The 26,679-nt window shown below is 39.8% G+C and overlaps 1 protein-coding gene across 1 annotated transcript in view; it reads right to left on the bottom strand.

The window, feature by feature from the left end:
- Positions 1-4,450: 4,450 nt before the first annotated feature.
- sdc2 (syndecan 2) overlaps positions 4,451-26,679 on the bottom strand; it is a 45,762-nt gene continuing 23,533 nt past the window's right edge. The window contains exons 2-5 of the mRNA XM_061664632.1: positions 11,057-11,171; positions 10,328-10,500; positions 8,872-9,001; positions 4,451-6,468 (exon numbers count right to left, since the gene is read on the bottom strand). Of these exons, the coding sequence (XP_061520616.1) occupies positions 6,305-6,468; positions 8,872-9,001; positions 10,328-10,500; positions 11,057-11,171 (582 nt within the window). The 3' untranslated portion in view covers positions 4,451-6,304. The remainder of the gene's footprint in view (positions 6,469-8,871; positions 9,002-10,327; positions 10,501-11,056; positions 11,172-26,679) is intronic.

Below are 26,679 nucleotides of genomic sequence, written 5' to 3'. Positions count from 1 at the left end.
TCAAATTAACTGCTGCTACAAAGAGAACAGAACAAAGGAAGGCTGGAGTAAAAGATGAAAATGGATAATAAAAGAAAAGGAACATTAAATTGAACTTTAAAGGGCAATTAAAAAAACCTCTATATTAAACTTAAACTACTAAATTCAATTTACACCATCTCTTCCTGACAGAACTACTGTATAACCTTGTGAACTTTACATTTTAATATATAAAAAAAAAAACATTTGAATTCTGGTTGCACTTTGACTGTGCTCCCAGTGCAGCAGTGAGGTTGGGAAATGTTTGCACACCTTCAGGAGAAAACTACTTTTCCGATTGATTCACTGCTCCACCACCCACTATATATGGTACATATCCCTTGTCTATATTGCTTCTGGGTAAATATCACAGTCATATCATCATTTTTGACCATACTGGCCTGGTGCCATAGAAAAAGACAATAAAAGAGGAGTTCATCTAAAACAACATGAGACACAATGTATGCATGTGAGCGTAGTCATTTGGAAGATGCACTGGTGCATGCTGGCTCAGCTCTCTTTACTGTCATATTAAAAAAATACCACAAATTACAAGTCTTTTCCATTAGCAAGAAGGTCGCAGCCTGTCAGCTTTTTTATGTAGGCTTTGCATGCTGTCCTTTTACTATGCCTCATGTACTTCTTAGCACACATCCATTGCGTCTTTAGCACAATTCCATCAAGCAATACTCTTCAGTTCAACTTTCCACCGTAGTGTGCAATAGTAAACAAGGATCTGGTTGTTTCGACTGTGGGATTTTTCTTTTTTTCTTTTTGTCCTGTTCGGCTGTTAGGTCAAGCAGAATGGAGGATCTGTTTCCCTTTTATGCCGGAAAAGTTTTACTGTGTCACAGTGGAGTTTTTAAGCTGCCGCTGTGGTTTCTTAGTATTATAATATTTATTGAGAATCAGAGTCGATCAGTCAAACAGAACAAAGTTTCTAGAGAGGAGTGAGAGACGAAGACAAAAGACAAAGCACTAACTGTAAAGATGAGAAAGTAAATCTTTATATATCTAGAACAATTAAACCTTAGATATGAGTGTTGTATGGGGCAGTAGTGCTACACCCTGTGAGGGAAGGACAGGACAAGATAGAACAGGACAAGGACAGGAGAAGAAGCATGCAGGACAAGGGTCGTGAACACGGCTGTACAACTGAAGTCTGGTGGGAGTGACTATGTAAATTAAAAAAGTTTATAGGAGGTTAGTGTGAGTGAGGGTATACCCAAGCAATTCGCATATTCATAAGTTATTTGTCGCAATAAGTGAGTGGCCCCGCACCCAGTGAAAAGGTCCCAGGGGTGTGTGCCTGTGGACACATTCAAGTGAATTGACACAGTTTTGCATACACAATGGGCGGGGCATGAGAGAGGAGCCCCAACGCCAAGCAGTCATCCAGCCCGGGGACCCGGCCTCAGGAGCACCGCCATGAAGCTTAGTGACAACCCACCTCCCCCCCTGTTACTATGACTGGCAGTCATTGGCCAGCCGCAGGAAGTACATCCTGTGCTGGGCCTTTTTGAAGACGGAGTTGATGTCAATCGCCCCCTCCCGGTCCTGAGAGACTGTAATTCCCAGGAACTTGAAGGTTTCGACGGTTGACACAAGGCAGCTGGACAGCATGAAGGGCAGCTGTGGTGAAGGATGCCTCCTGAAGTCCACGATCATCTCTACAGTCTTGAGCTTGTTCAGCTCCAGGCTGTGTTGGCCGCATCACAGCTCCAGCCGCTCCACTTCCTGTCGATATGCAGACTCGTCACCGTCCTTGATGAGGCCGATGACAGTGGTGTCATCTGCAAACTTCAGGAGTTTGACAGACGGGTGTGTTGAGGTGCAGTCGTTCGTGTGGAGAGAGAAGCGCAGCAGAGAGAGGACAAAACCTTGGGGTGCCCCAGTGCTGATGCTGCGTGTGGATGAGGTGGTCTCTCCTAGCCTCACCTGCTGTATCCTGCCCGTCAGGAAGCTGTAAATCAACTGGCAGATGGCAGCCGAAACGCTGTGTTGGAGAAGGTTGGAGGAAAGGAGTTCAGGGATGATGGTGTTGAACACTGAGCTGAAGTCCACGAACAGGATCCTAAGGTAGGTCCCTGCACTGTCAAGGTGTTCTAGAATGAAGTGCAGTCCCATGTTGACTGCATCATCCGTAGACCTGTTCGCTCAGTAGGCAAACTGCAGGGGGTCCAGCAGGGGACCTGTGACGCTCTTGAGGTGGTCCAGCACGAGACGTTCAAAGGACTTCATGACCACAGATGTCAAGGCGACAGGCCTGTAGTCATTTAGTCCCAAGATTGTAGGTTTCTTGGGGACTGGAATGATGGTGGAGGGTTTGAAACAGGATGGTACTTCGCACAGTTCCAGAGATCTATTGAAGATCTGTGTGAAGACTGGCGCGAGCTGGTCCACGCAGACTTTGAGGCAGGATGGGGACACATGGTCTGGGCCTGCCGTTTTGTTAATCTTTTGTTGTTTGAAGATGCGTCTCACATCCTGTTCGTGGATGGTTAACGCAGAAGTCAGACGTGTGATTGTGGTCGGTGGTGCGGCTTGGTAGGTGTGGGGTGTGAAAGTGTCCTTTTCAAATCTGCAGTACAAGGTATTCAAATCATTGGTTAGTGTGCTATTGTTCTCAGCTTTGGGTGATCGTTGCTTGTAATTGGTCAGCGATTGGAATGCATGCCAGACTGATTTAGAGTCGTTCATTCTGTCTCGCACCGCTTAACAGTGTGCAACTCAATGCAAGACTAATCCCCAACATTTCTCTAATCTCCTTCATAACAGTGTAAGATTAAGTCACTAAATGATAGGGTGGAGAACATAACCACATCAAAATTACTCATCTGCATGTACAAATGGTAATAAAAATGGGTATTAATGGTGTCCCTGCATTTGATTTGGCTACTGAACGTTCTTTAGTGAAACAAATATATGCTTTCTTCCCTTTCGTGTGGGTACTGTTCCTTCTAGGGAAACAAAGAGTCACACCTTCGTAATTAGTAATGGCACACCTGAGTTGTTCATTGTCTGAACAGCAAGGGGTTTGTTCTGATCATTTTTACACAACAGCACATCAATCCTTATTGTATCAGTTCTCGTCCGTGCTTACAGTTACTTGAAACACAGATCAGGCTCTGGGCAATGCAGTCATATTAATAGTAATACTAGGAAAACATCAGATGTGAAAAGCACTGACCAACCCACTCTAATAAGAACTGGTATTATGAATATCTGACCATTCCCGTCTTGCTCTTAAATGAGTTGATCATAAAACACAATCTTGATATGATAAAACCAAATGCATTTTTAACTTTTAAATGAAGCTTTTCCCCCAAACTTTGAATTCACATGTTGCACGTTCTTCTAAAAAAGGTGGTGGAGTCCCCCTCATCTAATCTTAATTTCAAATTCTACAAATAATTTACTTGTCGTTATGTGATCCCAAGCACCACTGCTGATTTACCTAGCACTTTACTGTACCTACCACTCTCCGAGCAAATTGTTGTTGTTTTTTACTCTTTAGAAAAGAGATTAAATACACTCTACTCAAACCCAGTGAAAGCCTTTGATTAGTTGGACTAATAAGGGCAATAATGCCCCATCCACACAGAAATGTATTTCAGGGTAGCTGCAAAATAATTTTAATCATTTTGACATTTTGTTCACACGGAGCTTGCATTTTGTGGGCCCAAAAACAAGCCTTTTTTAAATCATGTCCCGGAGTAGATGGATCTCAAAATTCTGCCCCAACATTCCCGTTACTGTACACTTCAGGCCTGGAATATAAACTACAGTGTTTCAGCATCTTTGTGTGAACAGTGACTGTTCAGTGGTGTTTTTCATTTTGATTGACTTGATTGACTCTTGCAGGAAGAGTCTGCGGTTTTGTGAATGTAGTTTGAAAAGTGGATTTTGTGTCTATAGTTTAGAGAAAACGATGGAGGGTTTCAAGAAATTTGTCTTTTCTTTTGAAAAATACTCCAATTTATTTCTACACTTCCACATTTGTTTAACCACAACAAGTTTATCACTATGCTCTCGGCCTACGTCAGTCGTCCCCCCGCCTCCTCGGTAATTGGGCGCTACGCTGAGACGATGGCACTCATAATCCAGAACCAGTAAATAGGACGGATTTAAGACATTAACATTAATGTCTTAACGGTCAATTGTGGATGTTTGGATATAATTTCATGAAAGGATAGGAAGAGAGGGGACATCTGTTCTGAGCGTTTGTTTTTAGTTGTCAAGAACGTAGCTAAATAAATATAAAATGAAATATGCACAATTACCTTTTGAGCAGAAATCCTTGCTCATAAGTGAACATTTAATATTCTGTGTTTTCGTTGTACATTTATATTTTTCTATACATTGTTTTGGTTTTTTTTATTGTAGGAACTGCAGGCCGAGAACTAAAACAAACTTCACAAGAGCAATGGGATATTAGGCCACAATGTTTATTCAGTAGTGTTGTTTCAACTTATAGGTACAATACTGTCAGCTTTTTGTAAGACTTAAAAAAAAAATGTTACCATTACAGTCATCCGTGCACACTGAATGCCAGTCAAGCTGTTTCGACCCCTGCTTCATGCTCACTGTGAGCATGACCTTATCCAAATGGTAGGCACTTTGAAGGTTTAAAACATTTGTGAATATACATTATATATACTGTATTTATATATCTTTCAATATACTAATAATCTATCGGAAGGTTAGGCCTCTCTAATTAAGAGAAAGAAACAAAATTTAAAAAGGAACGTGGAAAACAAAACAAAAAAAAACAGAAATAGCCGCAGAGGAGAGTCGGTTTGGGAGTAGGAATACAGTGAGTCTTTGGGTTTGTCAACATAGTTCAATACCTTAGTTCCTGTATGACAAGGAAGGACCCCGAAGGGACAAAGAATATAAATGGTCACATAGGATGAACAGCCACATGTGGGTGATCGTTATACATTTTTAAATAATGTAACTCTGTACTTATCGACTTTACATCATTGTCCAGCGGAAACAGGCAACATCAAACTTGAATCATTTTTTACCCAGTGAACATATTATTTAGCTTCTGATAACAATGATTACTTTAATACTTGTGTAAAACCTTCCACCCGTGTCTTGGTTCTACAAAAGTAGATTTAATGTCCATGATTTACATGCTAGGTGTCTGCAGGGATGTTTCTGTTTGTTTCAGTGGTATGTGCTATGCATGTGGCCTGGTGTTTGTGTCCAATGAGGCTTTTCACTGAGCATGTCTTTGGGCCTAAAGCGTCAAGACTGGTACAAAGCTGTAAGTGGGGCAGGCCATTGACAGCGAAACTGGCCATGCTCCAGTCTGACTAGAAAGAAGGTGGGTGTGATGGTAAACAGAGAGAAAAAGAGGCCGGGGAAGGGTAGAAGGATGCTAGTTTTGTGAGGGTGCAGTCAGTTAAAACATTGAGGAAGGTGGTTGTGGGCCAAAATAATAATAATAATAATAACAAAAAAGAGACTTCAGCCCCCTGAAACAATAGTGTGCAATCTGAAAGACAAAGCCTTTTTTTTTCTTAGAGCCCTGACACACTGTCCCTCCATCTTTTACTAATTCCTGGGTATGATAATAAAATGCTGTCAAAAAAACTAAACAAAATGCAGATAATGGCAAAATAAACAAGACATGATGTAATGCTCACCCTTGTTTACAAACGGGTATAGAGCAAAAAATAAACATTGAAACCTGAAGGGAAAAAATTTACATTGACTATTAACAACGTTAATGTGAAGACAAAAGAGCTTCATCAAAACTACAAAGGCATTTTTCAACATCAGAGAAAAGATAAATTAATGTAATACAACTTTAGAGATCAACATCAGACATGCTAAGACAAAATAAAAAAGAAATAAACAAAGTAGGATTGATACAGTATAATTATATTCAATTATTTCCACTTTTGATTTTTTTTCTTTACAAATAACATACTGCTACAGTTAAAAGTAGTCAGCAACTAAACACAACCTCCTTAGACAGAAGACAGATGCAGTTTATTTTCTCACCTTTACAGATCCTGTTTGTGTTATTTTTTAAACCTTTTCATCAAACACACTGAAAGTTGCCATAAAATGAGGAAAGCTTGTATTTTTTAAACAAAAGAAGGGAAAAAGATCTTAATAACAATATGCTATGCAAAAGCTTTCCGTTATGCTATTTTTCCTTAAATCAATATTGTAACTTATTGTTGTTTCTCGTGTTCGCTGTTGCCATGGGCTGCAGCTCAGGCAGCCTCTTGTGATTTGTTGATCCTATGACAGGTGGGAGGGACTTTTATGCATAAAACTCCTTGGTTGGGGCCTTCTGATAGGCTGCACCAGAAGGTTTCCTCTCACCCAGGTCATAGCTGCCCTCGTCCTTCTTCCTCATGCGGTAAACTAGGAGTAGGATGAGGAAGATGGCGAATAGGAATCCGATCACCCCACCAGCAATAACGGCTGAGAAACACAGAAAGAGGATGTCAATGAAGAAGATTCTCATTTTCCTTGATTTAAGCCCAGGTTCTGACTCCATCTCGTAGCGCATCCTCTTCTACAGACTAGCCTCAATTGGATTCCTTTATAAAGCCCATGATTTTTTTTCATATCATATCTCTCTAACCGCACTCAGTTTATCCAGCTCAAATCTTTCAAATCCTGTTCATCTCCCGTAACTTATGGTATTCTACAGGGTTCTGTTCTTAGCCCCGTTCTGTTTATCATTTATCTTCCTCCGTTAGTCAATATTTTCCACAAATATAATATAAATTTCCACTATTACTGTGGATCACACCCAGCTCTACCTTCTCCACCACTTTTTTTTTTAAATTACAAAGACGATGAGGCTGTATTTGATGAAAGAGATCAAATCTAGGAGAAAATGTCAATGATGATTATACCATTGTCGGAAGATAAGAAAACTAACCAGTCTCCAATCAAATTGAAGCAATTTGAAATGCTCAAAGTTCCTAGAGAGCGGATCAGGATGGAATCTTCAGACTGCTGTTACTGGTGCAGTGGTACTTTGACTTGATGTGTGCTTTTTAAGTTTGTGGTCTAGTGAGTGAAATCAGGAGCTCCAACTCCAGCTCTGATTGGCCATTTACCAATCGATTAGTTCAGTGTGAGTGTCTTCTCCATGCTTCTTGTAAGTTAATATTTTGTATTGGTGTGTCTGACTGTTGTACTCTTCAATAAATGGCTGAAAGTGCATCACCGACTGTCGCTGACTGTTTTACCCCCGACTTCACTCAAGTGGGGGGAAAAAGTACTTGAGACTTACAACATAATGCAAAAACAAAACAAAACAAAACAAAAAATTTATCAGGTGATGGCTTGTAACTCAAAAAGCTTGTAAATTGCGCCACTTTTAAGTCAAGGTACCACTGTAGTCTTTTCAGCATGGCAACAGCATTTCCAAACACTCAATTTGTAGTATCAAGAAGTCGTGCCACAATACTGAACGATATTTACTGCAACTGATACGTTTTCTCCTACATTCCCTTCTTACATAATGGTGGTTCTTTGGTGTAACCGTAAATGTTATTCACCCAGTCTCCATTTAGGACTTCACCTTTTCCACTTTGACTATGACTGCCCACTAATGATCCTTAGTGACGCCAATTTGCTTATTTCACTCTGCCTCCCAATTGTGCCTCTGTAATATCCTTTGCATCATCAGTTGCAGATCTCTCATGGGGTCTCAATCTGCCCTCTGCTCCCCTTGGTTACCACATGTTGACTGGCCACCTGGCCCACTGGATACAAAACCTGGCAAGTGGCCAGTTGCTAAACTTGAAGGGGAAGTTAAAAAAAGCAGATGGTTGGATGGATTAATCTTGATTAGATTATGGTATATTATCTTTACAGAAATCATGCTGGAGTAATAGTTGTAATCGGAAACAACAGAAGCATAAAGCCAAGGGGGAGAAGAGTGGAGATGACCATGAATAATGTCATCTTTGAAGATGTAATCTCAATATACTGTACAATTAGCATTCAAAAACAGCACACATACGATAAAATATGCCTAGCAAAAGATACGAGATGCGAGGCAAGCTGTCGGTGGGCGGCTGAGCGGATCAACACGAGGTGGATATAACAACAAAGTGGAAGTGAGGTGCCAATCAAATGTTTGACTCAGACATGCAGGGGGGGAGACAGATGGGATCAGATGGAGTATGGTATGCATGTTCTCAAACAAGGCTGAAGACGCTTTAAACACCCACTCCAGTGTGAACGCTACAAGGTCCCAAGGAGGAAGAAGGACAGAGTTGATTAAAAGCATTTATTTTGAGAAGTGGATCAGGTGGGAGACTTAAAGGAAAAGACAACGGAGATTCCTGGGATTTAGCAGGCTACCAGTAATATGTCGACATACCCCAAATTACAAGAAATGGAGAAACCTGCAACTGCAAGCACAATGAATTCTTCTTAAAAAGCGAAACACCAAAATTGAGAGGCTTGTAGTATTACAATATACAATACATGTTAGCTTAAATTTGTGATGTTGTTGTCGTCAAGCATCTGCTCATCAATCCATTTTTATAAATCACTTCTTTTCATTTTCTTGACAATAGAAGACCTGACACCAGACATACACATTTGTGTATGAAATAAATGAACTGAACTGTACTAGTGGAAAGTGTGACAATGTCTAAAAAAATCGGCCAAACAGCACTTCTAAAATCCACATATTTTCTTTATTATGCTTTGCAATGCAGAACAATACCTCTGAAAAAGACTACTGTAATTTACACCAGTGTCACTTAGGCACAATATATGCAGAGGACTATTTTTCTTTCTTTCTTATTTTTTTTTACACACAAGGTTCAACATTTGCTGCTATTAAAAGCCACATACCTGCCAACACCTCTGTCCTTTGGAAAAGGTTCTCGGTGCGGACCTCGATGGGCTCCTGAGCCGAGCCCGGGGCAGTGGTTGTACTCGTCATCTGGTTCCTCAGCATGTCCTCTGTAACAGGCACTGGTGCCTAGATTTGGAAAAGATATGCGATGGAAAAGGATAGGAGAAAGACAAGAGATACAGGGGTCGATATAGTGTGCTTTGTTGGCAAAATCACAGAAGCTATAAAAGGGTGGGACAAAATGATAAAATGTGTATTTGGAGAACAAGCAAACTCCACACAGGAAGACCGGACGCAAGGTTTAAACCCCAAACCTCAAACTGTGACGCAAGATGTGCTAACCACGTCGCTGTGCTTCCCTTCATTTAAATTATATCTATTAATCCTTCTATTCTGAGAATGATTGTGCTCTTTTCTCTTTAGCCAACATATCATCCTAAATGGCATGACAATGGTACAGCACATAAATTCCCTGATACAATCATGGCTGAACATTGAGTACTTCAGCGATTTGCTAGCTAATGGTCAAGAGTTTAGTCAAAGGGAAGCAGGTCAGCAAAAACCTACAGTACATACTGTAGGCTGGCTAAGAATGTAACTAGGATTGATCCAAGCTGCCTGCATAGATTAGCACAATCTACTGAAGTCGACAAGAGGAACAGTTGCATCTGGAATGATTCCAGGTTGGAGTTAGGGTTATCCCTTGATTTTGTGTCAGTGAGACAGCAGCTAGGCCTTGCTTTAGTGAAGCCTTGGCAACTAATCCTAAACAGATGTAGGATCCTCTGTAGTGTATTAAGAGCATGGCACATAAGTGAGATGCAGGATGCTTTTCGGGGACATGATGTGCAAGAGAACTGTTATCCTACATCATTAGCACTGACGCAAATCTTTATCCTGAGAGTTATCTGATCATTTGTCTGTTTTTTTTAAATACAGATCTGTTAACATTCTGGGAGCACTAAATACACAAACTATATAATGCCTAGTCCAGGAAGGTTAGAAATAATAACATGTTACTGTGTTTTTATGATCCTGCTAGATCATTTTGGTGAACAGTAGAGATCAGAGCTTTGTAATAAGCAAAATATGTTAGTGTTAAAAAATGAAATGTCTTTTCCAAAAGTTAGTACATACAGTATCTTTACTTCTCTCACAATTTCATATATTGGAAATTCAATTATGTTCTACTTTAAACTGCACTGACTGACAGCAATGATTAATTAATTCTAAAAAGTAGCTGTGTGGGTGGGTGAATGTTGTGAGATTACCATGACAACTGTGCTGCTTGTTGAGGTGGGTTGGTACAATTGTGTTGTGCTGTGAATGCATTTTATTGTGTATGTCCTCTGATGCTCAAAATGATTTAAATGATTTTATATAATACAAGGTTTTCCTTGCTTATAAACCTGTACAGTGAAAGACAATGGCGGTAACTTGTGTTATACTGACCTCTGTTCTGAATGGTTTCTTAGGTGTGCTGTCACTGGCCTTTTCTCTGACCGTAGCTGTCTCTACCTTGGGGGTGAAATCTTTGGTGGAGTCCTTGGTGGGTTCTACTGCTTTGGGTGCGATATACACCATACTGACTGTCACTGTTTCTTCAGCCACCTCTTCACCTGCACCTGGGAGATGGTGACAAAAGTATACATGTAAAACACAAACATTACATTTGTCTTACTGAACTGTACGTTCGATTTTTACGACAACCATGATGTTTCTGAAGCTCACCTAGAGTGTTAAAGACGTTTAATAAATATGCAGTTGGCTGTTGAGCCCAAATAGTTCATCTTTTACCTTAAAACGACCTTATTCACTGCAAATACTCAACTCTTGCAGGCAGGGTATTTAGGAACAAATCCAACACAAACTTTCCACTTAACTTTAAATCACGTTAAACGTTGTACAGTAAAAATATTTATCTTTAGATAAATTTTATTCTCACATAAAATGATTTAATTAATAAATTATGTAAATTTGACATCTACTAGTGCTTGAAAAAAAACAACTTTTGACATAGTGTAGTCTTAGAAGGCAATGAGTTCTCTGGTAATTGCAGAATATTTGCATGTTTCTATATAAATCGATCATACGTCTGATAACTTACTTCCAATAGATTGTGGATAAATGAGCCAGTAGGTGGGTCTTTTACACTGTGTGCATACACCTTATATTTCTTACCAGAGCCAGACCCCGAGTTAAAGTCATCATCATCTTCTGGATAATAACCTCCTGAGCCTGTGTCATCCAGGTATAAGTCGTCAGCCTGGGAGGAAGTCTTGGCTGCCTCTGCTATCTGCAAAACAAAGAAATAAGAAACTATTAAGAATGCTCTTTTTTAATATCTGTCGCAATTCATGGTTTCCATAAATCATAAAAAGTGAAGACCTTGACGTTTTACTCAAATTCATACACAGGGTTAAAAAAAAAACAAAAAAACTTGAAATCTTGAAAATTGGCACTGTTTTGTGACTAAAATGCAACATTCACTAGTAACTGACTGATTCCAACCCCAGGTCTTCACCCTAATCCACTGTCTTGACAACAGTCCTGATGGGTTGGAATGTTTGTATTACAGCTTAATGGGCAAATGGGAGTGAAAAGGCTGCAACTCAGCATAGGTCATTTGTTTTAAAAAGCTCCTTCTTGCCATATGTGTGAATCAAGATTCAACGATATCCATCCATTTTCCATACCGCTTATCATCACTAGGCTCACGGGGGTGCTGGAGCCTATCCCCAGCTAACTCTGGGCGAGAGGCGGCGTACACCCTGAACTGGTCGCTAGCCAATCGATTCAACAAGGTTTAACAAGAAAAATGAAGAACTGCACTCTCCAGAGGGGGAAAAAAAATCTTGTATGTGCTCTATGTAGCAGATAATATGGGATTCTTTAAAATAACTTTGCAACGTATATGTTGCTTTGAGTGTATGTGACTGGGATGGTTATAATTGCATCCATGGCAACATCTTATTGGCTAATCTGTATTTAGCTGTATTCGCCCTTCTCTATACTGATAGCCCGGCTTCAGAGTAACTAAAAAACAAAAATCATCAACTAAACAAAGCCCACACACAACAATATGTCATCCCTGTCTTTCTGTGTGGATCTGTTTGCTACAGTTCCAGGTCACTTCTGAGGAAGTTGTGCTGATTAACCTCAAGATGAAAGACATTGGGTTAGAGGAAACAATCAATTGGCCTGACGGAAAGACCAATGAGGGGTATTCTTTTGTTTGGTGCAAAGAATAGACATGCTGCAAGAAAGCCAAGGAATTGGGTAATGAGAAATTAGGCTACACTAATGCCTGTTTAAAACCCAGCAGTGTTGGAACAAACATCATGTGGCGATGGGTAAAAAACATTGAATTAATTTATCAGATTATTTGACAAGACTGTCAGACAACCAAATTTTCAAAACTGATTTCCAAAATGAAAATCTAACACTACTACACGTTTGTTTTTATCCAAAAAGACACCCAAAAATGTGCCTTTTCTCTGGGACTCCCCTTATGCATTCGCGCCTTTTCCAATTGAAAAGTATTCACATGTGTGTATACACAGTGCTGCTTTTAAGTGATTGTGCATATGTGTATTTGTGAAGAGTCATGAAAGAGAAGCTCTGGCACTCTCCATGACAAAGAAACTGGGAGTCCACGCTGCTAACGGCTAATAGTGAAAGACACAAGAAGGAGAAGATTGAAACAGAACAATGCCATTCCTCCTCAGTCAAGTGACTTGTGAAAGAAAGACCTTTCATTGGTCAGTCGCCTGATCAAAGAGAGAATTTGTTCAAAGCAACTTTATCTTAACCTTCCATGCCTTCTACTCCTTCAAATACAACCCCCATCCCCATTACTCCCGTCACTGCGGCCGCCTGGCAAAGTCATTCACTGCTCCGTGCGCTCCACAGTTCAAAATGCATTGCTAATAATATGAGCACAATGGCGCAAAACAAGGCAGCAGCAGTTCACATGGTGACAAAGGATGCTAATGAGCTAGAGGCCACACACCCACATCCCCAAGTAAAAGCGTTTTTACAAATTTATGCAAGTATTTCATTAATTCGTTGATTGACTGAGAGGGAGAGCGAGTGAGCATGTTAACATGACACCACATTGGCATTCAAGTCTCCAAGAGTGTGACTAATGCATGCAGTGCTTATTACAACGGGTATAAGAACACTATGCTGAGTGGAGTATAAGGAGGTTTCAATCAATTCCTTCTTTTAACCTCAAATTATTTGCGATTCTTAATGGTAATCCCAAAGGTTTTGCCGATTCAGAAACCCTTTTCACACTTACATTTTAAACCGTGTGAGTACCCAGGCAGGAGAAAGATGTGTACAAGGGAGGTCAAGTATGTTTTTTTTTTTTTTTTTTTTTTAGTTTAAATAGTGTATACAGTACAGCAGAACCTTGATCTCCACATTGTTCCTGTTTTGAAAAATGAAACAGGAACACGGTGACCTGTTGATGGAGGGAGGAATCCCAAACAGGGTTCTTCCGCAATTATCATTATCGACTTGGTGACTTACCAATTTGTAATTAGGTGCCTTGACAGGGCACTCAATTGCTGACTCACAAAAACAAACAAAATAGCAAGAATGGGGGAAAAAAAGGAAAAACAAAACACACGAGGTAATAATCCTTTGGATGACTGAGATTTTTATGCTCCAAAAAGTATGATTTCAGGAGTCTTGAATCTAGAGGTTTCACTGCATACTATGTTCCCATATCTTACTTGTTTTTGTTATTTCATGTATCGGAGCAATAGCACAGGAAGGACATATATGAGAATTATACAAGACTGGAACAAGGGTGTGAAGTTTAAAACCTGACACACACTTCTGCCCTGGTGTGTTGAAAGTAATTGTAGCTGTTTGAAAAGAATTGTATACGTCACACATGGCTTCATCATGCATCAATAGCCTGCTTCATTGGGTTCAGTATTAAAGGCTCAACGGAGAAATTCCAGATCTTTTGTTACTGATTTGAAACATTTTGCAGTTTTGCTGGGTGAAATCTGGCACACATCTTGTGAGATCTGACAAGATGGCGCCTACCCGTGTGGACGCTTCGGTTACGCGCTCTTTTGTATTGTTTTTGTTTTTGTGTTTTTCGTTCGTCTTTGGAGACATTACACAACTCACTTACACAAGGGGAGACTTGCTAACCATCAAGGAGGCTACTCCGGACTTTCTTTCACCAACTTTTGCAAATCCGCTCAGTTTTTTCCCTGAGTTACTCACCGGAGCAGCGACTGCGGTCTTTGGCGCATGGAGACGGAGGCGGCGCCACAGAGGGAAGCGACTGTTTTTTTGTCAATGTCTTTATGTCTCAAAGTGTTCTCTGTCAATTGACTGTCTGTTGTCGTACTAGAGCGGCTCCAACTACCGGAGACAAATTCCTTGTGTGTTCTTTGGACATACTTGGCAAATAAAGATGATTCTGATTCTGAAAGTCTTTTAACGTAAAATGAAGATTATGGCAGGAGCTAAAAGGAACCTTTAAAGCATCCTGTCTGAATTACCAGAGGAGGACATGAGGCCCTTTGACTCAACTTTGCAAAAGATTTTAAATAAGTGAGATGAATCTGTTTAAATATGCCATAACACCTTGACCCAGAGGAACACAATGTATTTTATCCTTGATAAAGCAAACTGGCTTTATCATACATGCGGGAAAACACCCATTATAACCATTCTAAAACTATGCAGACAACTTTCTCGATCACGGTCACGTGATGTTGGGGCACAAACATCTCTGATAAACCTGTTGACATTTACAGGTAATGTCTCCCTTCAGCTCTTCATCTTACAACTACAAGACAGCAGTGTGGCAACTAGTATAGTAGGCTGGGCACGAGAAGCCTGCTAGCTTATTTATGAAGCCTGTGTTTTATGCTATGGCAGCTTTTGTTATATAGTTGTCAAATAACATTTTACAGTACTCCTTATATTTTTCAGTTTTAACAGAATGGATCGAAGGCTTGTTTGCTTGTAACTTTCTCACCTCTGAAGCACGATTGATATAGGTCTCAGGATGGTTTGTGGTGTCCTTTCTGCAATTCATCTGAAAAGTCTAAAACTTGGTGGGTTCTGCATACCATCAATTTAAAGTAAGTACCGCATAGACAGTGTAGTGTGCAGCTGACCCTTGGTATTTGCGCGGGTTATGGACAAAGCTTGACCGCTAATAGAGAATTTCCGCGAATAAGCAAATTTTCCCCTAAAGAGGATTACAATTTCCGATATTTATACTTGAGGTCAAACCATAAATATACCTCAGGCTGTGCTCCCAAAACACTTTAATAGCATTTCAAATTCTTGCAAACAGAAGCAGAACTCAAGTGGGCAGCTTGCGGTCATGAAAAGATGGCTGAAAATTCTCCTTTAGGATTTTCTAGTAAAGAGCAGAATTCATGGTTCCATCAATCACAGCAAGTCATCCAGGTCCTGAGAGGGGAAAGCAGCCCCAGACCATCACACTACCACCACCATGTTTCACTGTTGCTGTGATGCTCTTTTTCTGAAATGCTGTGTTACATTTACGCCAGATGTAACGAGACACCCACCTCCCATATAATATTCTGCCAAACGTCTGGGGAATCGTTCAGATGTTTTTTATTTTTATTTTATTTAATTTTTTATTTTTTGCAAACGTAAGACAAACACTTATGTTGATATTGGTCAGCATTGGTGCTCTTGGGAAGGTCCACCACTGATTCCAGGTTTTCTCCATTTGAGGATAATGGTTTTCACCATGATCAGCTGGAGTCCTAAAGCTTTAGAAATGGCATTTTAACCCTGTCTAGGACTGACAGATAGTTATTTTATTTCTCATCCGTTCTTGAATTTTTTTTGGGATCATTGCATGTTGTTGCTGCTTTTTGAGATGTTGTGGCTGACTTAATTTTGTCCAATGGGTTCTATTTAGGGGATTTCTTGATTGGACAGGTCTGGAGGGACTCAGACTTGGGTTTGGTCAGTGAAAATGAACCAAAAAATGTGATTAACCAAAGTTTAGTCATTATTTAATAAGGGGGGGCATTACTTTTTCCCACAGGGCCAGATTGTTTTTATAAATAAAACCACCATTAAAAAACTGCATTTTATGTTCACTTGGGTTATAATATTTACATTGGCTTGAAACTCTATGAATTTGAGAAGGGGCCAATACTTTTTCACACCACTGTACATGATGATGATGAAGATGATAATGATGAAGATAAACAAATCATGACGTGAGTCCAAATAACTCTTTGGTCATATTACCTTCATTAGGTGTGTATGCCCAATAAGAATTGCATAGCTATTCAAAAAAGTATGCCAATAATTTGAATTAGATCACAAACCAGTTGAGTCTAAATAAAAATCATCCACAACACACACTGGAGACTGAAGTGAGCTCTTTCAGTCTGCTTTCAAGAGTCACTCTTAGAGCTTCAGGTGCACACCTTAAGCTATAAATGTCCATCATTTAGAGAGAAGAGGGCTCAAAGCAAAGGAAGGAGGAGGAAAACATACTCTTGAGTAAGGCTCATTGTGCAGTGAAGCGAATACACAAAGGAGCACATTTTCAAAGCTTTAAGTCAAGGCTCTCATAAAAAAAACCTCCCTCACACAAAAACATACTGTAATACACTCTTACTTTAACCTTTTACCTCTTTCACATGTCAACGTGCAGTGTTTTGTCTTGAAAAACCCAAATCTTTCACTCAAAGTGGACTATGATCACGTTGATTACATAACATCATCTGAAATAATACTTATTTAACAAGTAAAAACTAACAAAACTACAGTATGCACAAAGCACTTAGAAAGCTCTGCTATGCGGTGCCCGGACATAGATCCTCTATGAATTATAGGTTTCTCAGGCGAATTGAACAACCGCTCCATGTCGCTGTGCTTGTTTGACCTGTAAACCAGAGAAGAGCTGCAGACCAAGATTGGACAAAAGAAAGATGACAGATAAGAGGCATACTAGGAGGGATCAAGGGAGGTGAGAGAGAGAGTGAGTGGGTGGACAAATGAGGGATGAGAAAGCAGTAAAATAAGGAGGGGGCAATAACCCGTTGCTGCTGACAGTACTATAGCCTAGAGGTAGATTTGTGTAAAGCAATACAACATCACCATGTTCATGCCAAATATATGTCCTTACAATTCGAATGTGCCGGGGAAATATTTACATATCTCTCTACATTCTATTGGAGAGATAGAGAGGGCAAACACTGAAGAGAAGTGGAGTCATCAACTGTGCCTGCAGGGCTGTGGACTCTCGAATGTTGACGAACCGCTTTCACCAACAGCATAAATATTAACTCAACTCCAAGTCAGGTCAAAGGAAATAGCGATCCTCAAAAGAATGCACACATGCACACCAACATCTGCATCTCCGTGAAAGCACCCATGGGATGCATTTATATGCCAATACAGTCACTCATTCACACACACCCTCATCCGGCTCTCACATCTCGAAGGCCTGAGATGAATACAAAGACACATCAAAAACACTTACTTCAGAGGGAAGAAAAAAGCGGAAAACAAGTGCAAGAGGGCTGGCAGACAGATCGGAATTTAGATCCTCCTCCAGCCGTCTGGAGCGCTCAATGATTTTTCAATTCTTACTCTGAGTCTACCTTGTAACCTCTAGAATCTCAGACAGGACCACCAAAGAAAGACATGTGACACTCTGTTTCCGACACAAAGTTCCGAACTATATCTAAGGAATGCAACCTCGCATGAACCCTGCGCTTCCGTGGCAAAAATAATCACTACAATAACGTCTAATACAGTCATCCCTCACTATATCATAGTTTACTTATTGCAGGTTCAGTCCATCTCAGATTTTTTATTGTACAGTATAGTACAGTTCAGTTACACATCTCCAGTAAAGTAAACATTGTTAGCTAATTTAAATATGACCTACCACCAGTAGTTAAAATGAATTGTAATCCATAACAGGTAGAATAGATACAGGGAAGATGGAAACAGCTGCTGTTGCTCTTTCAATCGCTTTATTAAACAAAAGATAACAAAATGTAGTAATCAAAAGCACATTCTTAGCACACCTGTGTCACTGTCACTATAGTTAGTCACTGTGCTATAGCCGGGAAATAGTCGGCCAATTGTACGTCCTCATCGGTTCACTTCCACGTCATTCAATAGAGCAGAACTCCCTTTTAAAGGCATGCACACATTTCAGTCATATACTGTATTGTTTGTTGGTGATGAAGTGTATGCATGAAACTTTAAAATATATCTAAATAATTCCATAAATAGTTGGTCTTTACTTTGATGATTTCGTCTATGGTGGGGGTGTCTGGAACATAACCCTTGCGATAAATGAGAGATTACTGTATACCAATCTAACAAATTAAAATTTGTGGTACTGGCTTAGTAGTACTGCAATATTTTCTTGCGACTAATCACATACGCTGACACAAAGGCCGGTATAAAGATGTGACACACGTTACCTCCGTTCACCATTTGCCCTTTTAAATATAACCATTTTCTGATTGCATGCTTTACTTTTTATTTGCAATTTGACATCAACGATAACACTCAAGTCAATATTTCTAAATGAACAGTGAGGGCAAGGGAAAGCATTATAACAAGAGAGTGACCTCATCAGTCTTTCTCTGAATCTTTGTGAAAGGCTAATGAGAGTTCCAAGTAATAAGGCTATTGTAAACTAGTGCGTTTGTGGGCGGGAAACTGAGAAAGAATGCAATAATCCTAACTCACAAAAGTGAAGATGGCAGGTTGGCCAGCTAGTTTTCAGGGTATTCTACCCGGCCTGCAGATGGACAATAGTAGCCATACCGTCTGGCAGGCAGCAACTGTGCTCTTCCATGCATCACGTTGTTGCCAACAAAACTTAACTCTTGAGTCCAGTCACTCCAACAACTCTCCTCAGAACTGGGACTTTATGGCGGTGCAACAGACCAAACACTCAATAATTGAAGAAAATGAGATGCAAGAGACTCCTCCTTCTCCTGTAGGATGCTCTCTCTGAAGCAATGTGAAATGGTTATTGCAGGAAGTAATCATTATGCAAGACAATTTGTTTGATGGAATATCGCCACGAGTGACTGATGATAGGCAATTACTTATTTACCATGACATTCATTGTTTGGATGTTGAGATTTTAGATCAGACCTGCGATCCACATATGCCCAATGAATGAATGAAATGAAAATGAATTGCCCAAAAACTGCTTTAAATACAGAAGGTTGTTATCCTAATAAAACTATCCTGTAACATTATTGCAGGTATCTTTTGGGAAAAAAGACATATTTGGGAGTTGTGCTTAATTAAAAAGATTTACTATGTGCTACGGTGGGGACTGGTTAGAATGTCTGCCTCACAGTTCTGAGGACCAGGGTTCAATCCCCGGCCCCGCCTGTGTGGAGTTTGCATGTTCTCCCCGTGCCTGCGTGGGTTTTCTCCAGGCACTCCGGTTTCCTCCCACATGGTAGGTTAATTGACAACTCTAAATTGCCCGTAGGTGTGAATGTGAGTGCGAATGGTTGTTTGTTTCTATGTGCCCTGCGATTGGCTGGCAACCAGTTCAGGGTGTACCCCGCATCCTGCCCGATGATAACTGGGATAGGCTCCAGCACGCCCGCTACTCTAGTGAGGAGAAGCGGCTCAGAAAATGGATGGATGGATACTATGTGCTAAGGACAATGCAGACAGCAAAAGGGTCACTAAGAGTCAAAGATGTGGGTGGTGAGCAATGTTATGATGACTATACACTAATCCCTCGCTTATTATAAGGGTTAGGTTCAGGAACACACTAGCAACAAGTAAATCAGTGAAATAGCGACCACATTATTTATGCATATTCTAAAACTGTATGAACTATATGAAGAACGTCTATTTTGAGACTTTACAACTTCCCAAAGCAGTTTGTGTGCATATATGGGTGTAAGTGTGTCTGCCATTGTGTTCTTTGAACCCACTCAAACTTTTATGGCCCTCCTGGGGATCATAATAAGGAACTAATTGATAGTCTTTGAGCTGCAGGCCCAGGAGAGTGGGAGTTCCTGGAGGAAGTCGACACAAATCAAACTCTTGTTGATCCCTAAGGTATGGTGCTGCTCCAACGCTGTTTGAGTGTATGTGTGTGTGTGTGTGTGTGTGTGTGTTTGTGCACATGTGTCTTTGTGTGTGAGAGAGAGCTAGAGATTGCGACAGAAATAAAACACAACTGTCTCAAGTTGACATTTTTGCTTGATATGTCTTGAGCTGTGACCTCCTCTTTTCCCACACAACCTTCCACTTTAATCTCCCAAGCAAGTTCAGCATTACAGGGAAATGTTACACGTACACACACACCCTTACACACAACTCTGGTGGATTAGATCGCATTGCTTTTGCAGTTGAAAGTCCCCAGCACCACCGCCGCCTGCCAGACAACATATTCGGCACACTTAACAGAGCTCTGTAGGGCGAGTAAGCGATATGTACACGCATTCTCACGCGTAAACAACAAACACACAAGCCACAACATGTTTGAGAGCAAAGCAGCAGTATGTCAGCCTCGGCTGATGAAGATTTAGTTATTTGTACTGAAAATAAGAGCAAAGTATATACTGTACATTGCAACTCCCCACTTGGACTTTGAACTGTGGACTTTATGTTGTTGATGTGAGTCATGTGTGAATTGATTTGCGTGTGTTAAGACTATGACAGAACCGAATGCAAATATTCACAATTAAAACACTCATTACTCACTGGGGATGTTAGATACCACTTTTTTTCAGATTGATACCAGTATTAGTATTTCACTCAAGTTCTTACCGATACCCAGTACCAATACCACTAATACTTTTGATGCATAACATTTCAATTAACACAGGGACAAATAATTGTTAATACAGATCTTCCTTTCTTTCTTTTTTCTTTCTTTCTGATGCACAAAGATAATTCATCATGTGTCAAACTGCCACAGTGTAGCACCAACTACTGTTGAGGGCGACTTAGTCCATGTCAGATTTTTTTGGTTTTAAGTATCGATGGCTGGTATCTGCAGCCTTCAGGCGTACACATACGCGTAATTTAAATAAGGCCGGTATCAGCTGGAAACCGATACCTGGTATAGGTATTCACCCATCCTTATTACTAACACATGCTTTTTTTTTAGTTGGTTTGAATAATTTTAATACATAGAATGTAAACACCATTGCTAGATTTCTGCAACAGTGACAAAAAACGAATAGCAATTGTTACATTATAAGTTATACTCTCTTCCATTTCATTTTAAGGATAATGGAAGTAGATCAGTAATTAATTCTAAGCAAGGAAATATGGATCATTGCAAACACATTTAAAAGTAGTAAGTTGTCACACAATAAAAAAATAATGGAAAACATTATGCAATGATTGAATATGTATCGATAATCATTAATCGAATCAAACCATAGCCTTCTTAATGGTATATTGATCAAAGCATGAAATAGTGGGACAGTCGCACCCATATTCCACAGAGTTTATGAGTTTGAGTTCCAATATATAGTAAAGGCGTTCAAAGTAGCAGGAGAGGCTTTCATTCCTAATTTCCAGGGGTTTCTGCTCCAAAAAGTGCAGCTGAAAGCCCAAAGGATAGCCGCAATGAAGTGAAACCTTAACCGATACCAACTCAACAATCTCTGAGTCTCCTTTTAAATTACACCAGCCTAATAAATGTTAAAATAGAAGAACAGTAGATGACAATTATGGTGAGCTGCTAGTAATTTGAATAACAGTGTCAGAGAAGTTTCTTCAAAACAACTGACAAGCCTGAGGACTGTATCGAAATCTACTCACACCAACCAAGATTGTCTTTTCTGCTCGCGAGGGACAGCGGAGCAACTCACTGGCTGAGTGTGCTCACCAAGACTGACCAAAGAAGTGCTGCCCTCGTCCGCTATTTATTTCAAGCAAAGCAGCATGCAACACAGTGGATGTGCAGGTGCACCGGAAAAATGCTTAGATCGTTTCCTGTTATTTTGACAGTTTAGCAGTCAGCATAATTACACGTCTTTGTGGAAGAAGTGTGAACTTTGTGGAGGAAGTGTGAACCAGACAGGTCAAATAACGGTGAACCAGACAGCCTTGTCTCGTCCACACATCTGCATGGGCGAGTTTCTACAAAATATGAACATGCTTCAAACATGATAACTATAATTCTTTCACAAACAGTATAGATTTGGTTTAGTTGTTGAAACATTACTTTGTTTGTTTGGTGATTTTGGGTGTTTGTTTTTCTTGATAGTAGAATGGCTTCACCTCATGCTCAGATATGTTTTCTCCCCAGTGTTGTTCTTTGAACAGTTCGCATCATTCTGTCACATGGCGTGAGCTTAGCTGGGAACTCTTGATTTTATAACAGTAACGGATGTCGCAAAAAATCATTCATTCATCACCCGTTCTGCTTATCCTCACGAGGGTCGCGGGCGTGCTGGAGCCTATCTCAGCTAACTTCGGGCGAGAGGTGGGGTACACCCTGAACTGGTCGCCAGCCAATCGCAGGGCACAGCAAAAAATAATTTTTCACTTAATTCATAATGCATTAATCAGAGACCTAAAAATTAAATATCTTGACGTGCAATTGCGTACTCCAGGAAGAAGAAATTTTACATTCAGTACCAAAGACAATTGCCGCCAGAGTGAGAAAACAACTTTTTTGTTCATCCACCATTAACCTACACACCATTATTCAGAGGACGACTCCAGGCTTTTAAAGGTGCATTAGATGCAATTTTATGTCCCCATAAAGTTGAAGTAAAAATGTAAGACTCCAAGTCCTTTCTCTTGAGTGCTCGCTTTTCTCAACACCCAAAGACGCTTAATATACTGTAGGTTCACACAAACGAGACCAGTAAAAAAAACAACTTAAGCCTAGCAGCAGTGGGGTCGAGGAAGAAGTCCCTCTGAGTGTTAACTGCACCGAGAGAGGTGAAAGTCTGCCCGGGTTCCACCTTTGGCTAAGATATGAGAGCTCGCTGGTTACAACATGTTATTTCTTCATAAAGTGTGTTTTCTATATTGTAGTATCCACACACCGATAAAAAATAAGCTAGATATACAGTAACTTCGTTCCGTGATGGAAACGGATTAATTGCAATTTCATTGATTTCAATGGTAAACATTACATTTGTTCGTGTAAGTTTCGGTTTACAAATGCAGTCACGGAACGGATTAAATTTGTGAACCGAGGTTGCACTCTACAGGAATATTCAGTTTTAGCGAGATTTGAGCCCAACTAAGTCAAGGTCTAGTTCTTAGCATGTAAGGTAATTGAAGCTTGAATAAGCGGTTGTTACTTCATTGTTTTCCAGTAAGTGGACAATTATAATTTGCTAACTCAAAATTTATTTTTTAGTTTATTTCCCATTTTAGTTTATTTCCCATTTTAACAACATCATTAGTCAACCATAACTTGGTGCTTTTGAAGCAGTGCCACATGCCTAATTGTTTTTTCCTTCCCCTTAGACATGAAGACACATTGTAAAGCGGCTAATATTTCCTCCCTTGCACTATTGCTTCCTCACAGGAAGCGAGTCCATTCCTAGAAAACATGCTGAAAGAAAGAACAAGGACTCTGATCTCCCACTCTGAATGTTTAAAGAGAGAAGTAATATGGAATAATTCCACAATGCTTTAATTTCATTGCCGTGTAATGTGTGTATCTGCGAGGGTGTGTTTTAAAAGCCAACCTTCTGCGGCACTTTATGGATGATTTAATTTTTCTTTAATCACAAAGCATTTCAACAAACTGATTAAAGGCTGTCAACTGCCTCTCTCGAGGCAACGATGGGATTTGGTAGAAGAAATGACAGCCACCTGATAACATTTCTCACTCAGTGCTGCCAGATCTCATGAATAAGAAAACAATGCAGAGTTTATGTGGCCTTATTTAGAGGATACCTCAGTGCTGAGGTATCCAGCCTCATGGAGCATGACCAGCTTTCTGCATTCTGCACAAGAAGGAGCAAATTCCCAGACCCCGCAAGCTCCGCTGCTCCCTTTGCAAAATGTGCACCCTGTTCTCCTCCCTCCTGTTCGTCTACCTGCTTTTGCTCTCCAGATTGGGAATTGGGGAAATTCCTCGGCCCGGTTAAACGACTCCTGATACACATGAAAAAAGGCTTCATTCTTTGTCGTACGTGAAACTCTAGACACTGGGAAATGGCTTCACCTTCCAGTCAAATGTAATACTGAGGAGGGAAAGATTTTCTGCACCAAGCCATCTTTCTTCCCTCCAGATAGTGAGGAAATATGAAGCTTTAAGGGGAAAGTTTGACCTCAGAATGCAGGGAGATTTTGATGTGTTTTATATATAATGGGAATGTTGGGGAATTTATGAAGTTCATGACATCGAGGTGGCAGCTTTAGGATATAGGCGCTGCTTGTTGATAAATGATTTAATTACCAAATATTCTCAACGTTTCAAAATATCAATGTACTCACATAAGATCCAGATCAAGCCATGGCCTAAATTTATGGTTCAGTGTTTAGATTTTAGAAAATATTCTTTACAGATGGGCATTTAGAATACTCCAGACATCACTGAGTAATATATATGACCTGTGTTAAAGCCTCTCGTACGCTGAGTTGAGATCAAAAGCAGTCCAGTAACAAAGAACAGGATGCTTCAAAGGGAATTGCAGATGACACAACAGAAAGAAACACTAAAATTGAATGTGCATCATTAGTTCTTTCTTTCTACTAATAGTTAACACTGGCTTCAAAGTCATCTTTAGTTAGAATCGAGAGGTTCTTCAAAATAAAAATGAGTGATAGAGCAAAGGCCTCTTAGAAAGAACTCCTTGAAAGGAGATTGTTTTTGAAAACACTCTCAGTGACCTACCCCTTGATACAACATGAAACAATGGCGTCTGTTCATTTGTCGTCCGAACATTGTTATACCAGTCCAACTGGGATGTCACGAAATATAAGGATGGTTAGCTGTTACAGTCACCAGTACATTTACACATCCTGTATTAAAAGAGACATGTTATGCATTGTTTTCCGCAATTTAACCGTTCCCAGTTTCTTTATAACTCGAGATGTGACATGCTTTTTTCAAAGCGCCCCAAAAGCACCCAAGAAATCTATCTGGGAACATTTCAAAGAAACAAACTGACAATCCTCAATTATTTTCATGGAAATATATTGTCTATATGGCTACAGTGGCTAGTTCTGATGAAACTGCTGAGGATTATACTGCTGCTTGAATGGACAAAAAGGTTACGCTAAGCATTCGTTTGAAGGCTGAAATGGACAAATGTGGCAAAATCATAAAAAGACAATTTGCCGCTATTATCGTTTATACTACCCAAGTAAAGAAGACTTTGTTGTTGAAAATCCCCAAAAAGCAGCAGAGAATCACATCACAAACTCACAGAAGAGAAATACTCTCCATCCAATCTTCACCCATACGTGATAGTATGTACTGTAATTTCTTGTGTATAATGCAAATTTTTTCCCGCCACAAATTGTCAAAGGTCAATAGTGCCATTATACATAGGTATAGGGGAAAATGAAAAAACTTTCCCATTGTATAAAAGTATGCCACCATCTAGATGTTAAGAAAAAGCTGTACTCTATCATTCCAATATGCCATCGCCACCTAGAGGTTATGAAAAAGGTGTAGCCTACACTTTCATTCCAACATGACGTACGTATGACTGCATATATGTACAGTTGTGCTTATAAGTTTACATACCCTGGCAGAATTTGCGAAATATTGTTTTTTAAACTACGACTGAAGACTTAACAACAACCATTAATTTCTTTATGGTTATGTTTTGTTTCATGATAATGCTTTTCTGAAATGCTTAGCAGTTTAATTTGAATCCCTTTAAAATAAAATAAAATGTGTTTTGCCTGGGCCTTCATGTTTTCTTTAAATTATTGTACCCATCTTACAAATTCTGTCTCGGTAATCAAACATATGAGTACAACTGCGTGTTTTCTCATTTACTAAATAAAAGTAGGGCTGGTAATTTCAAAATAAGAGCAAGTAAATAAAAAGAAAGTATTACGTGTTCAAATAAAGTGCTTAACTTTAGAATAATTATTTGAAAAAACGAACAAAATACAGAAAATACTTCATGTTTTGATCATATGGGTAGAAGCAAAATCCTGCATTGTAAAAATGCATTATTTATAGGTAGAAGGGTTTTCCAGAATTTTTAGGTCAACTTTGGGGGTGCGTATTATACATGGGTACACATTATATTATAAATTACGGTATGTAATATTGTATGTTTGTCTTCTTGGTTACACTTTGCTCAGTATAGTGGGAGAGTTTGTGTAAATTTACATATACATTGGGTTAAAAAGTTGTCCTGCTTTTGAAAAGTTGCAGGTTTGTGTCATGCACAGTCAATTAAACCTGGACAGAATTGTTTTGAAAATATCTTCACTTTAATTTCTGTCACTGACGAGGAGATGCTTGTGTTGCCTGTTACATCCATGAACTATTGCATGCAAAGTGTGTTGAGCTTTGAATAATGACAAATGATTATGCAAAACTCACATGGGGAGGCTTAGAAATGCATCACCAGTACAGCTTTCTCATGTTCCAGGTTAGGTACTGTATGTGACCCTTGGTTCAGCAAACCAGAATGTATGCATCCATAGGTGCATAAAACGATATTATATACTTGTTTGCACCAACACACCTCCGTCCTCTGTTGATGGAGACATATGGGGTTTACATGAAAGGCATGGGCTCCAGAATTGTAAGTATGCTGTTTTCAGCTGCAGAAAAAAAAACAGCTTTAAAATCTGAGAAAGACCTCCACTTT

The sequence above is a fragment of the Phycodurus eques genome, chromosome 20 (assembly GCF_024500275.1).
Source record: "Phycodurus eques isolate BA_2022a chromosome 20, UOR_Pequ_1.1, whole genome shotgun sequence".
NCBI lineage: Eukaryota > Metazoa > Chordata > Actinopteri > Syngnathiformes > Syngnathidae > Phycodurus > Phycodurus eques.
This window is presented reverse-complemented; position numbering and strand designations above follow the sequence as displayed.